This window comes from Dromiciops gliroides, chromosome 2 (assembly GCF_019393635.1).
Source record: "Dromiciops gliroides isolate mDroGli1 chromosome 2, mDroGli1.pri, whole genome shotgun sequence".
Lineage (NCBI taxonomy): Eukaryota > Metazoa > Chordata > Mammalia > Microbiotheria > Microbiotheriidae > Dromiciops > Dromiciops gliroides.
Genome location: NC_057862.1, coordinates 272,312,333 through 272,329,389, shown reverse-complemented (window position 1 = coordinate 272,329,389; position 17,057 = coordinate 272,312,333). Strand labels below are relative to the sequence as shown.

The following is a 17,057-nucleotide window of genomic DNA, read 5'->3' as shown; positions in this document are numbered from 1 at the left end:
AAAAAAGAGAAAGTAACTTTATTTGATAACTTTATTATATATTTAAAAGGAATAGCAAGCTGTACATAATAGACTTGCAGTTTCATGCACAATCATCTTTTTAAAAACTCTATTACATTATGGAAATATTTGTCTTAATTCATAAATTTAAAATAAAATAAATAAAAAATTTTAAAATCTGACTCACTAATTAATATTAACTGAAATAATCACAGTGGAAGAGCCACATTAATGGGGGCTCATGAACTATGGTATATTCCTCAAGCCCTTAGTTTGGAGAATTGTCCAACTATTGGGTAACATAACCTGTCAGTTCTAGTGAGAATGGGACAGTCTCTGCTACAGTAGAAAAATAGAGAATAATCTGGGTGTGAGTTGATATAGCTATGGCAGCACACTCTTTTTCCATTTTTGCCTGACAACTCTTTACATAACCTTGGGTATGTAGGTATATAAAACAGGTATACATAACCTTTTACTATTGGTTTTCTGTTTTGTTTTTTTTTTTGTTTTTGTTTTTTTTTTTGCGGGGCAATGGGGGTTAAGTGACTTTCCCAGGGTCACACAGCTAGTAAGTGTCAAGTGTCTGATGCCAGATTTGAACTCAGGTACTCCTGAATCCAGGGCCAGTGCTTAATCCACTGCGCCACCTAGCTGCCCCCAAACCTTTTACTATTGCCAAAGCAACCCTGTATGGGGTCAAGATCCACAGTCTAAGAAGCTACCCATCATACTGATAACATCCTACCCTTCCAGCTTTAGCGCATATCAGTCCCTCCCATGCACTCTGTACTCTAGCCAAACTGGACTGCTCTATGCCCCCTTAACACTCTTGGTTTTGCCTCCATACCTTTGCGTATGCTGTCTTCTATGCTCGGATACACTTTCTTTAACTGTTGAATTCCCATTTGTCATTTAAAGCCCAACTCAAATGCTTCCTTTCTCTATGTAGCCTTACCTAATATCCTCCTAGATGTCACATAACACTTTGATCAACAACTCTGATGCATTTCTCTACAGTTATCTGTGTTTATGTCTTATTCCTCTACCAGATCATAAACTTCATTAGGGCAAGGACTGTATAATACATGTCTAAACTTTGTATCACTCCCAGTGCCTAGAACAATGCTTTGCAAAGAGAAGGCTCTTAATAAATGCATATTGAATGAACTAATGGATGAACTTGTGAAAGAGACAAAGAAAGAAGGCCTAGAGGAAACAATATCACAAAAGAGAGGAAAGAGTATTAAGAAGAAAGGAATACCAAAAGGAGAGAAAGACCAATTTGTACAGAAATATTTATAGCAGCTCTTTTTGTGGTGTCTGAGAATTGGAAATCAAGGAAATGCCCATCAACTGGGGAGCAGCTGAACAAATTGTGGTATATGATGGTGATGAAATTATGCTGTATGAAATGACAAGTGGGATGATTTCAGGAAGGCCTGGAAAGACTTCTATGAAGTGATGTATTGTGAAGTGAGGAGAACCAAGAGAACACTTTGCACAGAGACAGCAATATTATTTGATGAAGAACTGTGAATGACAACCATTCTCAACAATACAATGATCCAAGACAGTCCTAAAGGACTATCAATGAAACATACTATCCACCTCCAAAGAAAGAACTGATATTGATGGAACACAGACTGAAGCATGATATTTTTCAGTTTTTTCATTTTGTCTTGTGTTCAAGTTTTCTTGTAGAAAATGACTAACATGGTAATGTTTTACATAATTGTACATGTATAACCTATATCTGATTGCTTATTGCCTCAGGGAAAGGGGGAAGGGAGGGGGAAGAGGGATAAAAATTAGAACTCAAAACTATAAATAAAATTTTTATTACTTTAAAAAAGAAGAAAGAATAGTTATAATCGTGTCATATGTTGCAGAAAGATTGAGAAAGATGAGGAAAAGAAAAAGTCACAGGATTTAGCAACTGAAAGATCACTGGTGACCTTTAGAAGGAATTATCAATCCGTGGGGCAAGAAGCCATATTTCAGAGAGGCGGGGGTTCTAGGAGCAAGGGATTTGAGGAGAGGAGAGGAGATGGAGTTATAACTGGGAAAGGAGATTTTAACTTTTGTAATGATGAATTAAAGGGAACATGTATCAATATATCATGTTATTTTTAACAACACTGAGAAAAAAGATTTGATATATTAAAAATAACCTCATGTTGGTTCAACAAATTTTTAACTTTTTTCAGTACCAAACTCTTAATACCTTATGATAAGTCTGTGCTCGACAAAGATAGCTTTGAATGTACAAAGGATCAACTTGAATAGCCTCTGTAAACTGATGAATTGCTTCAAAGTACTTGTCCATATGCAACAGGTATATGAGGCCAATATTTATATAAGCAAAAGATATGTTTCTAAAAAAAAGGAATACAAAATTCATCAATTTGGTTATTAATAGAAACTGTTACATCAACTATATACAATACAATGTTTTTCATATTAATATAACAAAATATGTTTAAATGCTTAAAGTTTTGAAAAGGTTATGTACATTAACATGATAAAATTCCATTCCAGGTAAAGGAATGAAAGGGCCATTTCTAATATAACAAAGACTCTATGCTAATATTTGCTACTCTAAATGTGAAGGTTAAGAAACAGCTAAAAGAGCTGTTCATTTGCCCTTGTGGGAAATCAAAGGCCTTCCCTCCCCCAATCACCATCATATGGGAAAACCTCCTAAGGCAAATCAGAAATAGAGAGAGAACGCAAGAAAGGTATCAAGATAGTGGCAAAGAATTGGGGTTATCCCAAAATCTCACAGTCAAATCTAGACTTCTATTATGACCTACTTCCAACAAGTGTTACTACCAGGAATCTTACCTCCTATAAAGAGACCTTATAATGAGCTTCTTGGAAATCATGTATGTATTTCCTTTAATTTGTAACCAATGTAAAAATGGTAAAAATTAAATAACTACTTTATGAGAAATAAACACAGATAGGTAACATATACTAAGAATTTTTAAAAAAATAAAAGACTGCTTCAATTATTATCCATCATTACTCAACTTAGTCTTGGGTTGCAAACATACTGTCTATGCTTTCATGTGGCAATATGGGATTGGAAGCTGTGCATTAAAAGCAACAACCAAAACAACAACAGTTGTTTCTGAATAGACCTTAACTTACTTTCTTGCCCTTATCAATATGATTTATTACTTTCATTTCAGACTTAGAATTCAGGTGTTAGATATAATCCAGTTTAAAGTCTGCATTTTAAAGATAAAGAAACTCTTTAGCTCTGCTAATAAGCCCTAGAGCAGCAAACAGAACCCCAAAACTCTTGGTGTCATTTTTTGTTTCCCCTCTCTCTTCTAGAGTATATCCTTATTTCATCACTCTAATGAAAGACATAATGGCACTCCACAATGAACACTGGCACTCTATTCATCAGAATCAAAGTTTTTCTTAATTATCCTTCACAATCACTCTTCTGGTACCATTACTGGTGTGAACTACAGCACACTCTAAAATCCTTCTTCTAATGAATATTTGATAAGAATTGAAATGATTTATTTTACTAAACTAGACATTTTTGCAATCTGATTCCCCACTGAAGATTCCACTGTGGCTCAGCTCTATAACTTCTAAACAACTTCTTTCTGAATTTTTAAAGAGGCTTCCTTCTCTTCACCCCCCACCCCCGATTTCCCTCTTCTGAACCTTTATTCCTTGTAACAGAACAGATACTTTAAGACATAGTGATAAAGTAGTTTCATCACACAAATCAAACTATTGGTTCAATCGACCTAGCAATTTTCTTTTTGAAAGATAACACCAAGGGATATTTTGTGATAAAAACATGGTAACTCTTTTTAAGTGTAGTTAACCTCAAAAAGATAATAACTTGAAAATCTTTCTTAATAAACTTCACAACCTGTGCAACCTTCAAAATATATTAAAATGTGAAAGTTAAGGATATTTTATTTTTACAAGCATTATCATAATCTAATAATTCTATAGCTGCCTCTTTTCCTGGTGTTTAATTATCGTTGGTAAATATAAAACAAAATAGTCATACTTATTTATTCCATTCTCACTTAATCTTATGTAAAAAGAGGGAAAGGACCTGTCTAGCTGAAGTACACTTTCAAAGTCAGCAACTGCCAGCCCCCAGCAACCCATTTCTGCATACAAGATGCCACGGTGTAGAAAAGCAGGAAGATTCTCAATGGTATCATTGATGAGCACTAAAAAAGAAAAAAAAATGTATTTTGCTTGTTTAAATATTAAGTAATCATATGTGAACAACATTTGGTTTTAAGTTTTTTCATATTTAAAAAAATTTTAATCAGTATGACTAAGGATACCCCACCCAATTTATAGTACCCCAAGCAGCTCTAAAAGAAATGGTATTCAGCAGGAAAACAAATAAAGATGACACCTAGGAATAGCTTTGTTCACCTCATTAGGGGGTGGGGAATGGGGAGTGCTGAGGAGAAAAGTCTGAGCCTGTGATTTCATGACTGAGGAATTCCCAATGTGGGAACTCCTTCCAGCTGAAGCAGATCAGCACTGTGCCAATAAACTCATAGTGCTAGAAATAATGTGTCCAGGGCAAGATTTGAACCCAAGCTGTCTTTACTATAAGGCTAGCTCCCTGAGACAACTAGATAGCTATTAATGAAGTATTACTAGATTCAGTGGATTTTATAGTTAGAAGGGACCCTGGAAATCATGTAGTTAAATGCCCTCATTTTACAGATGAGGAAATTAGCTATTGTTGCCTGTGGTTGAACATGTTCTAACATGTTATAATCAGGGTAGTACCTAGCACCTCCTCATCCATGGGCCATGAGAAAATTGTTTCAGGTTGTTTGTGGATCAGATAACTCTCCAAATCATTTCTCATAAGCTTTCTGCAGTATATTTACTTTGACTAGTCAACCAGAGGACACATTGAGTTTATATAAAAGAACAGTAATAAAAATCACATGTTGAATTTGGGCTGCTTCTGGAATGATTGCCAATGACAAGAGACAAGAGACAAGAAAAGAAGACCAAAGAAAAACCAGATATTTGATTTGTCAGAGAAATGGGATTATGTCCTACATGGTACCTGTTGATCACCCATGAGCCTTGTTTGATGTCAGCACCATCTTTCCTAGGATCTAGATACATAGGCTCAGAATCATACTTTATTCTTCACTTTCCCTCAAAACACCTCTATATACAATCAAGTTTGAAATTTTAATGATTTTTATCTTCAAAACATTTCCTAGGACCATTTCTTTGCTTCTACACATATAACTTTTATCACCTCTTAAAAAGATTATTACTATAGCCTCCTAAATGATCTCCCTGTTTCTAATCTCTCCATTATCTCACTTAATTCAATCAATCTAAATCAATCTCCTCTGGTTGGGGCCTTTGAGCATTGGCAAATCCCGTTATTTTCTCACATCAGCTTCCATGGATTTAATTACCATCTCTATTCTTATGATTCTCAAATCTACCTTTTCTGTTCCAATCTCTCTGCTAACCTCCAGTCTCTCATCTCAAACTGCATGTGCAGTAGACATCTTACTTAGTGAAAAATGAAACTCATTAACTTTCCCCCAAACCATCCCACCCTCCCCACTTCCTACTTTCCCTATTAACTATAGAGGACAACACCATCCTACCAATCACAAACTAGGAATCATACTAGATTCTTTACTATCTCTCACCCCCTCCATGTCCAAGCTGTTACCAAGGCCTACAAATTTCACCTTTGCAGCATGTCCCTAATATGCCCCTGTGACAATTGGAATGATGCCACCTGCTGGAGACTTACTGTGGGAAGGCTCTGCCATGAGGAGAAGGCGCTTGAGGGCAAGTCATGTGGCTTTTCTTTGGCATCAGGAAGTGATGTTTGCTTGTGGGATTGCTGCAATAGTGCGCTGGTGGGTCTACCTGCCTCAAGCCTCTCTCCACTACAAATCATTCTCCATTCAGCCACTAAAATTATTTTCCTAAAATGCAGGTTTGATCATTTTACCCTCCCTACTCAATAAATTCCAGTGGCTTCCTATTGCATCTAGGAGCAAATACAAAATGCTCTGTCTGGTACTGAAAGCTCTTCATAACTTAGCCCCCTTCTACCTTTCCATCTTTCATCTTACTCCTTAATACATACTCTTTGATCTAGTGACACCGGCTTTATGGCTCTTCCAAGAACAAGACATTCCATATCTCAGCTCCAGAAATTTTCTCTGGCTGTCCTTTATGCTTTGAATGCATAAGGAATCCCTTCTCCAATCTGATTACTCACCTCCCTGGTTTCCTTGAAGTTCCAACTAAAAGCCCATCTTTTATAGGAAGCCCTCCCAAACACCTCTTAACTCCAGTGCTTTCCTTCTCTTAATTATTTCCTAGTTATTTTGTATGTAGCTTCCTTTGTATGTATTTGTTTACATGTTGTCTCTCCCATTAGATTGCAAGATCCTTGAGGGTAGGGACTGTCTTTTGCCTCTTTTTATATCCCTGGCACTTAGCACAGTGCCTTATACCTAGTAGTTACTTAATAAATGTTTATGGAATTGAATTAAAATATTTCCCAGGGAACATAGGACTAAAGCAAGGATGCTTCCTATAAACACTCTTATTTGACATAGTTCTAAAAATGCTAGTAATAGCAATAAAATGCAAGAAAGAAATTTAAAGATTACATTTAAGCAAAGAGGAAACAAAGTTATCTCTCTTCGCTGGTGAGTTTATTTAGAAAAATGCAGCAAATCATCAAAGACACTACAATTATTTTCAGTCATGTCCAACTCTTCATGACACTGTTTGGGGTTTTATTGGCAAAGATACTGGAATTGTTTGCCATTTCCTTCTCCAGTTCAATTTACAGATGAGGAAACTGAGCTAAACAGGGTTTAAGTGACTTCTTTAGTAAGGTCACATAGCTATTAAGTGTCTGAAACAAGATTTAAACTCAGGAAGAAGAATATTCCTTACTTCAGGCCCAGTACTCTATCCACTGCACCACCTAGCTGCCCAATATAATCAATAGTATGCTCCCCCCTTCCTCAACCCCCCCCCATTATCAAAATTAGAAATAGTATAAAAGGTAATTCTATTTGAGGTTACTGTATGGTTCTACCACATACAAGCTGGGCTCATTTTTGTTTCTTAAAACATATTGAAACTATCCTTGAGACTTGCCCCATGGAATTCAGGCCTTGGCTTCATAGTAGCCTAAGGACAAAAGCAAAATACTAGTTAGGAAGGAGCTACTGAGTTTCTCCCTCAGGCTTATTCCACACACTGATCAGCACATAGCAAATAGGGAGGCTGAGAAGCTCTACTCCCCTGAATCAATACTGTGTCTTTGCTGAACATCTTTTTCATGTTATAGTTAAACAAACTTTTTGTTAACTGCTCAGTGCTGTGTGTCTGTCTCAGTTTGCTCCATTTCTGAGCCTGAACCACCAGATGTGTTGGAATCAGGCCTGGCTTTCTATACCATTTTGGCAATAGGATTGGACTGGAATGTTCTTTTTGACATTGGGAAAGGGTGACACAAAGGACAGTGAGGTTAGTATCTGAAGCCTGGTATCAGGAGCTCCATTGTGGTTTTTTTCAGCAACAAACATTTATTTTTATTTTCCAGTTACATGTAAGGGTAGTTTTCAACATTCATTTTCATAAGATTTAGAGTTCCAAATTTTTCTCTCTCCCTCCCTCCCTTTCCTCCCCCCTCCACAAGATTGCAACCAGGTTATATATATATATATATATATATATATATATATATATATATATATATATATATATACAATCCACAAGTGTTCTTTTTATCAGTTCTTTCTATGGGGGTGCATAGTAAGCTTCCTCATTAGTTCCTTGGGATTGTCTTGGATCATTGCATTGCTGACAATGGTTAAGTCGTTCAGAATTGCTCATTGAACAATACTGCTGTCACTATGCACAATGTCCTCCCAGCTCTGCTCACTTCACTATATATCAATGTTCATTAGTCTTTCCAGGTTTTTCAGGGATCATCCTGTTGGTCATTTCCTGTAGCACAAGACCATTCCACTACAATCATATAGCACAGCTTTTTCCCATCATTCCTCAATTTATGGACATTCCCTTGATTCTCAATTCTTAGTCTTTGTACAATTTTCCCCCTTTTCTCTTTTTCATGATTACTATTGTTAACTGTTTCCCTTCCATCCTATTCCCTTCCCCATGATATTTATTCTATTATCCATCTTCTTTCATCCTATCTCTCTTCAAAAGGTATTTGTTTCTGTCTGTCCCCTCCCCCACTCTTTCCCTCCTTCTTTTGCCCCTCTCTCTTTATCCCCTTCCCCTCCTATTTTCCTGCAGGGTTAGAGAGATTAGTCCACCCAATTGAGTGTGTACATTATTCCCTCCTTGAACCAATTCTAATGAGATTGAGGTCTAATGAGTGTTAGGCTCATTTACTGCCCAGATAAAATAGATTGCTCCACCCAAGTGGGGGTGTGTGTTAGTCCCTCCTTGAGGCAGCTCTGATGAGTTTAAGGTCTTTGAGCCTTTTCTGATGAGTGTAAAATTCATTTACTGCCCTGTTCCTCTCCCATCTCTTCCCCCACTCCATAAGCCTTTTCCTGTTTCTTTCATGTAGGATTTCACCTCTGCCCTTCCCCCTCCCCCAGTGCATTCCCCTCACCCCTCAATTTAACCCTAAAGATGTCTTCATGGGGCAGCTAGGTGACACAGTGGACAAAGCATCACCCCTGGACCCAGGGGGATCCCAGCCAAAACCCGGCCTCAGACACAAGACAGTCACCCACTGTATGACCCCAGGCATGTCCCCTAACTCCAATTTTTTATAGTTCTCTAGGGTCTTGTATTTGAAAGTCAAATTTGCCATTCAGTTCAGGCCTTTTCATCACAAATATCTGAAAGTCCTCTTTTTCATTAAAGTCCCATTTTTTCCTCTGAAAGATTATGATTAGTTTTGATGTATAGGTGATTCTTGGTTGTAATCCCAATTCCTTTGCCCTCTGGAATATCATATTCCATGCCCTCTGGTCCTTTAATCCTGACTGGGGCTCCACAGTACTTGAATTCTTTCTTTTTTGCAGCTTGCAATATTTTCTCCTTGACCTGAGAGCTCTGGAATTTGGCTATAATATTCTTAGGAGTTTTCCTTTGGGGATCTCTTTATGGAGGTGATTTGTGGATTCATTCAATTTCTATTTTAGCTTCTTCTTCTAGAATTTCAGGGCAATTTTCCCTGAGAATATCTTGGAAGATGATGTCTAAGCTCTTTCCTTGATCATGGTTTTCAGGTAGACCAATAGTTTTCAAATTATCTCTCCTGGACCTATTTTCCAGGTCAGCAGTTTTTCCCAGAAGATATTTCACATTGTCCTCTATTTTTTTTTATTCATTTGGATTAGCTTTACTCTGTCTTGGTTTCTCATAAAGTCACTGGCTTCCATTTGTTCAATCCTCATTCTTAGGCAATTATTTTCATCAGAGAGCTTTTGTACCTCCTTTTCCATTTGGCCAACTTGACTTTTCAAGCTGTTGACTTTTTTCTCATGTCTCTCCTGCATCACCCTCATTTCTCTTTCCATTTTTTCCTCTACCTCTCTAACTTTATCTTCAAAGTCCTTTTTGAGCACCTCTATGGCCTGAGGCCAATTCATATTTTTCTTGGAAGCTTTAGATATAGGGGCCCTGATGTTGACATCTTCCTCTTAGGGTGCACCTTGGTCTTCCTTCTTACTGAAGAAACTTTCTGTGGTCCTCACCTTTCTCTGTCTGCTCATGTTGCCTTTCTTTAACTTGGCTTTTAGCTCCTTAAAGTGGGGCACTGTTTCCAGGCTGCAGTATCCCAAGCTTCAGAAGTCCCAGGTAGTATGATTTAAGGAGGATCAGGTTCTTCACTCACCTGGCCTGTTCCCTGGTCTGTAGATGACCCCAGGCCAACTTGCTAATCAATCAGCTTTGTGTATTGTGGTTGTTAGCTCCAATGAGCCTGTGCCCTTCCCTGACCTGGGCCACTGCTACTCAAGCCTACCTCCTGGTTCTCATGAGGGGTGAAAAATCCAAGTTCTGCCTCAGCACCAGCATAGACCCCTGTAGTCTCCCCCCTGCCCAGGGCTCAGCCCTCTCACCAAACTGTGAGCTTAGTTCCAGACAACACTGTCACTTCAGCTGATTCAGAGGCTCTGGGGGTCTCCTTCTCTGGTGAGGCCTTCCTGGGACTGGATCTGTGTCAGGGTGACTGTGGGGTTGGTCTCAACTCCTGTATCAGCACAGCAGCTTCCTCCTTCTGACCTTCCAAGCCGTTCTTGGTTAGAAGTTGATTTCAGCACATTCTTCTGTTAGTTTTGCTCCCATTGTAAACTGTGTGTATGCATTTAGCAGCTAGAGGAAAATGTGAATGTACTTTGTATCTTTTTTAAAAATGTCATAATTGCTAGGAATAAAAATACAAAAGAAGAAACAATATATGGTCAGGGAGGTTTTGTTTTGGAAAGTTACAGGGACAGTAGATGACAGAAACTGTGAGAAAGTAAATTAACATATCACGTATAGGGGTAATGGCAGTGTTGTCTTTATTATAGCATCATGGTGTAGATGATAACCAACAAACATTTGTTAAGCATTTATTATGTGTCAGGCAGTGTGCTGAGTGCTGGGGAGAAAAGTACAAGCAAAACAAGACAGTCAGTCCCTGTCCTCAAGAAGCTTATATTCAAATGGAGAAAGACAAAAAAAAACATAAAAAGGGGAGCTTTAAAAGTGATGAGTCTGGAGAATCAAGCCTGCTTGGTCTGGGCCCTTATCTAAAAAAGAGATTCTGGCAAGAATTCACCAATGGAATGGGTCCACAGGAGCAGAGGCAGGAGGCAACTGAGGCATGGTAGCTAAGTCAACTTGGAAAATCAGAAATTGCTGGTATGGGATTTTCCCCAAAACGAAAGATCCAGGAAGGACTCATCAGTGGGACTAATTGAACTTGGAGTCAGAAAGTTGTTGTTCATTCATTTCAGTCATGTCTGACTCTTTGTGACTCCATTTGGGATTTTCTTGGCTAGGATACTGGAGTGGTTTGCCATTTCCTTCTCCATTCCATTTTATAGATGAGGAAACTGAGGTAAACAGGGTTGTGATTTGCATAGGGTCACATAGCTAGTGAGTGTCTGAGGCCAGATTTGAACTCATGAAGACAAGTTTTCCTGACTCTAGGCCTGGGGCTCCCTGGGTTCAAATTCTACTTTAGACACTTACTTGGGAAAATGGCTTACTATCCAGTCTATAAAATTATGAAGTTGTACTTGGCCTCTAAGATCAGATGCAGCTGTAAATCTATGATCCAGAACTGGAAAGCAAGGGCTAGGGTGGGGAGAAGAGATGCTGGCATGAGAGCAATGGCTTGGGTTATCTAGATGTAGTCATCAGAGAAACAGGAGCAATATCTCTCTGATTCAAGGTAGGCTACTACTTGTTCCTGAAAAAATGACAAAACTGTCTTTGAAACTTAATTAGTCCAAGGGACTATGAGTCTAACCACTGATACAGCTTGCTGGTCACTTAACTACAAAAGTTCTGCAAGCTTGACAAATTCTCCAATCAACGAATTACCATGGCAAATGCAGAGGGAAGAAATGTGCCTAATTAAGCAGAAAAGTGGGCAGCAATTACAAAGTCCATCACAGTAGAATAAGGAACATACTTTGCAATCCTTGAAATACTATATAAATGTTTATTATTATTATTATTATTATTATTATTATTCCTCAAATTCATCAACCACTTTGATTGAATTTCTTTTCTGCTTTGTGAAATGAATTTTATATTATCGTATTTATTTATGTCATATCCCTGGGCATCCCTTGATTTGGTTTATGCTACTTGAAAACAAGGATTATATTTTATCTCATCTTTCTATCCTGAGACCTGGCGTAGTAATTTGCACATGGTAGATACTTAATAGAGCAGCTAGGTGGCACAGTGGATAAAGTGTTAGGCCTGGAATTCAGGAAATCCTGAGTTCAAATCTGACCTTAGACACTTACTAGTTTTGTGATCCTATGCAAGTCACTTAACTCTGCCTCAGTCTTCTCATCTATAAAAAGAGCTAGAGAAGAAATGGCAAACTGCTTCAGTATCTTTAACAAGAAAACTCCAAATAGAGTCACGAAAAGTTGGACCCTGTTGCAAAATGACTAAACAACAACAAATATATTTAATAAATTGTTGAATTTGTTGAGTTAAATTATTATCAATGTCAAGTACAGTGCCTTGAGCATAGTAGGTGTTTAAAACTACATGAAACCCTTAAAGCTAAGATTTTGTGATTCCCTGTTTTTCTCAAATAAGCTTTTTTTGGGGGGAAATGTGTATTTAGAGTCAAAGCACCTGAATTCAAATCCTGTCTTTGCCTTGCTAGCTGTGTAACCTTGAACAAGTCCTTACTGCAGCCTTATCTGTAAAAAGGGAGGAAGCTGGACTAGATGATCTTTTAAGTCTTTTCTAGCTCTAATTATATTTCCAAAATTATCCTATGGATGAGATCCAAGATAGATACATTTTATATCAAAATATCTTCCATCATGAAGTTTGAATGGAATTTCTAGTTTTCAATTTTTACTGAAAAATGGACTTTGGGTTCCAAAATAGTTTCAAATTTAATTTTGAATTATTTACTTGTCTACTTTCTCCCTTAAACATTGTTGGTGATGGGGATATGATCAAGTTCCATCTAACTTCTGATCCGTCTGTCATTATTTTTGTGGGTTTTGAGGGTTAAGTGACTTGCCCAGGGTCACACAGCTAGTAAGTGTCAAGTGTCTGAGGCTGGATTTGAACTCAGGTACTCCTGAATCCAGGGCCGGTGCTTTATCCACTGCGCCACCTAGCCACCCCCAGAGCCGGTGTTTTATCTACTGAGCTACCTAGCTGCACCGCCCCACTTAGACATTTTGGGAGAAAGAATTCCCCCTTTATCCAAGGTTCTATATCCAAGGCTTCACCCCTTTCCCACCTAATACCTGTTCCACAATAAACACATGTAGAGAATAGCAAAGAAACCCATCTGTAAAAATCATAGTAAAACAGAAATTAGAGAAAGAACACAGAAGAAAATATATACCAGACAATACAGAATGAAGGGGCTCTCCCATTGGGAGCAAGGTAACTCAGCTCAACCAATAGAGGTCCTGGATCTCACCAAAGGGGAAAATTTCCCAATAGATTTAGGGACATATTGGAGAGCTGCCATCTCCTTTCATGTCTTCCCAAGTCTTTTCCTTCAACAGCAGAAGTGGGATTGGCCTCTTCCGTTTTCTCTCTCAAAGCTAGGAACCAAGAGCATCTGAAAGATGAGTCTTGCAAAAGGGGACTGGCTGAGAACTGAATCTCTCCACTCTTGGCAACTCTTCCCTGTTCCATAGGAAGAGCAGGACATTTATCTCCACCAAGAAGGAGAGAGTCCTGCGTGACTGGGCTTTAGGGCAAGGGTTACATTCAAGGAAACTTGCATGGCCCTACCAAGTGCCATTAAGCAAGGCCCATTTAGTGATCATTCTTTGGTTTATGTGGGATAGAAGTTATAGTTTTCTATTCACTGGTATAACATGTCTGCCTGGGTTGCCTGCTGGTCAGGGCCATGAAGGACAATCCTGATTGTGCTGTGCTGCATAGGGGAAGAGACTACTGATTGGCTGATAGCAAAATGAATCAGGCCACTGTGTACCTGCATGAGAGAGAAGGGAATAAAATTTTTAGATGGTAAGTTCTGAATGGCTAATGGGAACTTTCAGGATAGCAAATATGCAGGAAGCCAGCCCAAGTTTTTTTTTTTTTAGTGAGGCAATTGGGGTTAAGTGACTTGCCTAGGGTCACACAGCTAGTAAGTGTTAAGTGTCTGAGGCTGGATTTGAACTCAGGTACTCCTGACTCCAGGGCCAGTGCTCTATCCACTGCGCCACCTAGCTGCCCTGCCAGCCCAAGTATTTCCCCTGAATTACGGTGCTTACAACCTTAAAGACTAATAAGAACAGACTAGTGTTATTGTTCTCCTGGTTTGAACTAAATCCTATGTATTCTTTGGTCTATTTTTATCTGTCTAGCTTAACTAATTTTTTAAAACTGTTACTTTGTAAAATGAGAGCTGGCTATTCATGATGGTTTTTTTTTTTCTATGACTAGTATTTGGTTGAAGGGAACTAAGCTGCCATATATAAACTAATATTACCTCCCTCCCTCTGGGAAAGTGGCATTCACCCTGACCTAAAGTATTGTACCCCTAGACTCCAATATTTGAAGTGTGGAGAATAGATATAATTCTAGCCTAATACCTATCCTGGAGATAGATGAGGGTAGAACCAAGGACCTCACTACATGAATCTTCCTTCTCCCAACAAAAGTAGAAATCACAGTCCCTCTGGAAAAGGGTGAGCTAGATCCCAGATCAGATAAACCATTCCTGCTATACTTGAACCAAACTCTCTTTATATCTAGAGAGCAACTACAAGTATCTTATGTTAGTTTATAAACAAACTGTGCAATACAGAAAATTAATCTGTGAATGACCATTTAATTAACTTGGCTAAGACATAAAATTATAAAATAATTCACAATACCACATAGTCTAAGTTAATGCCTCAAACTTTTAGAATGATAGGAATTTTAAAAAACAGAATTTTCATGACCTAATACCTGATGTAAATATTAAAAGGATATTCTGACCACCTTATGTTAGTGTCCTCCTAAGTGAAAACAAAGAGCTAGAGAACAACAATGACAAATTATTCTATTTTGCTCAGCTAAGCTTAATATTTGCTATGCAAGTAAAATAGAAGAAATAGTACCTGACACACTGAAATCCTGAAGAGCTCTATTTGGATTACTCTTTCGCAATATGCAGGCTCTATAATAGAATGCTATCCAATTACTGGGATCTAAATGAATTGCAGCAGAAAGGTCTTCAGTTGCTTCTCTAAAGTGGTCTTTTTTTAAAAAAGCTCTGCCACGATATGTCCTAGAATTTCAGAATAAAAGTGATATTTTAATATGTATTTCTCCTTTCCACAAGATTATGATTACTTTTGCATATATAATTTTTTTGTTCCTGAATTTTTCTCATGAGCTTTTAAAAGTTTTATTGATATCTTTTGTTTTTACATTGCAATCTTTTCTGGATTTACTGTTCCCCAAACTCATTCTCCCACCCAGAAAACCAGTAATGCAAAAGCAACACAATGATCATTGTGATTATGTATATAATATTCTGTCCTGATAATCCCCACTGCACACTTTCTATACACACACACACACACACACACACACACACACACACACACACATGCAAGGGGGGGCACAATAGAGGATTGAAATTAAAGAATAAGAGGGAGGTCTTTCCCTAGAAGGGAAAAGCACATATGGATATAGGTATTTTGTATGTATATACTCATTCAAGACCCATTCCCTAATAGACAGATGTCCAAAAGATATAGACAATTATAAAAAAAAATCCCAAAATTTAAAGTATCAACAGCCATGTGAAAATAATGCTCCAAATCACAACTCTGAGATTCTATACTGGGAAAAATAAAACAGAGAAAAAAACTATAGACTAATCTATCTATCTAATAATCTATCATCTACTTGTGCATGTATGTATGTAGTATAATAGACTAATAGCTAGATCAATAGATCAATTACTCTATAGACCAATAGATAATACCCTTCTGAGATTACTTCCCCAATCTGCACTCACACTCCTGGGATTGGATCTCCAGAGGGCTGCTGCTACTTTAGGTGCTTAAAATAACCTCAAAGGCTATCATTCTATACTCATTCCTGAGCCCCTACTAGCCATCAATCACTATCTTTTAGAATTTATTAAATGGTATAGTAAGAATAAGATAAGGAATAGATTTGTGATTTCATTGATGAAAACTCTTTCTACCAATGCAGGTTGGTGACTTCTCTGAAGTTTACAGTGTTAAAGAGTTACCTAGAGCAGTGGTGTCAAACTCAAATAGAAATTGATCCCCGTGGGCCACATATTGATTCAGAAAAAAACAAAGATTAACATTATTTATGTAAATCAGTCAATAAACATTTATTAAGCACCTACTATGTGTCAGGTCTAAGTGCTGGGGATTCAGAAAGAGTCGAAAGACAGTTTCTGCCTTTAAGGAGCTCGCAATCTAATGGGGAAGGCAACGAGCAAACAAATATGTACAAATATGTTTATAGTATGCATAGGAAGTAAATAAGAGAGGGAAAGTAGAATTAAGAGAGGTTGGGGAAAATTTCCTATAGAAGATGGGATTTTGGTTGAGATTTAAAGGAAACTAGAGAAAATAGTTGATAGAAATGAGGAGGGAGAATGCTCCAGGCATGTGGGACAGCCAGAGAAAATGCCCAGGGAATAAATTTTTTAGGTGGTAACTTTAAAAAAAAAATTACTAATTTTTTTGTTGGGGCAATGAGGGTTAAGTGACTTGCCCAGTGTCACACAGCTAATCAAGTGTCTGAGGTCAGATTTGAATTCAGGTCCTCCTGAATCCAGGGCTGGTGCTTTATCTACTAGTACCATTGCAGGAGGCAGGGGTGGGGATGATTTCTGTTATTTGTAGTTTGGGTCTCTAAGGCAGGACGGTCAGGTCTGCTGATCATTAGCTATCATTTTGAAGTATTATGTCAACGTATTGGTATATTTACATAAGTAATCACAGCCACCTATTATAACAGCTAAAAGCTAATTGGTCCATTTTCCCATAAATGGAGGTTACACAGAGCATAGGTTGTCAATTCTGATGTTTCAGTGAATACTGAGTCTAATCCCAAGCAAAAAGGAATCAGTAAAGCCCATATTGCTAATGACTTGAGATTTGAGAAGAAACCATGCTATGAACCTCCAGATCCATCAGGAGCCCAGAGAGGACTGAATGCAGTTTCACCATAGATCAGACCAAGTGGAGTCCAGTTCCCAGACACTGGCATCCATAGTCTCTAGGTCTGTGTGCCTGGATATACCTTCCTGCACCCTTTACTATCAGACCGCTGAACTACCATTTTTTGTT

General features: G+C 38.0%; 1 protein-coding gene across 1 annotated transcript in view; it reads right to left on the bottom strand.

Moving 5' to 3' along the window:
* TTC6 (tetratricopeptide repeat domain 6) overlaps positions 1 to 17,057 on the bottom strand; it is a 245,880-nt gene that overhangs the window by 107,932 nt on the left and 120,891 nt on the right. Inside the window, 3 exon segments of the mRNA XM_043980656.1 lie at positions 2,228 to 2,378; positions 4,097 to 4,217; positions 14,835 to 15,004. Coding sequence (XP_043836591.1) covers positions 2,228 to 2,378; positions 4,097 to 4,217; positions 14,835 to 15,004 — 442 coding nt within the window.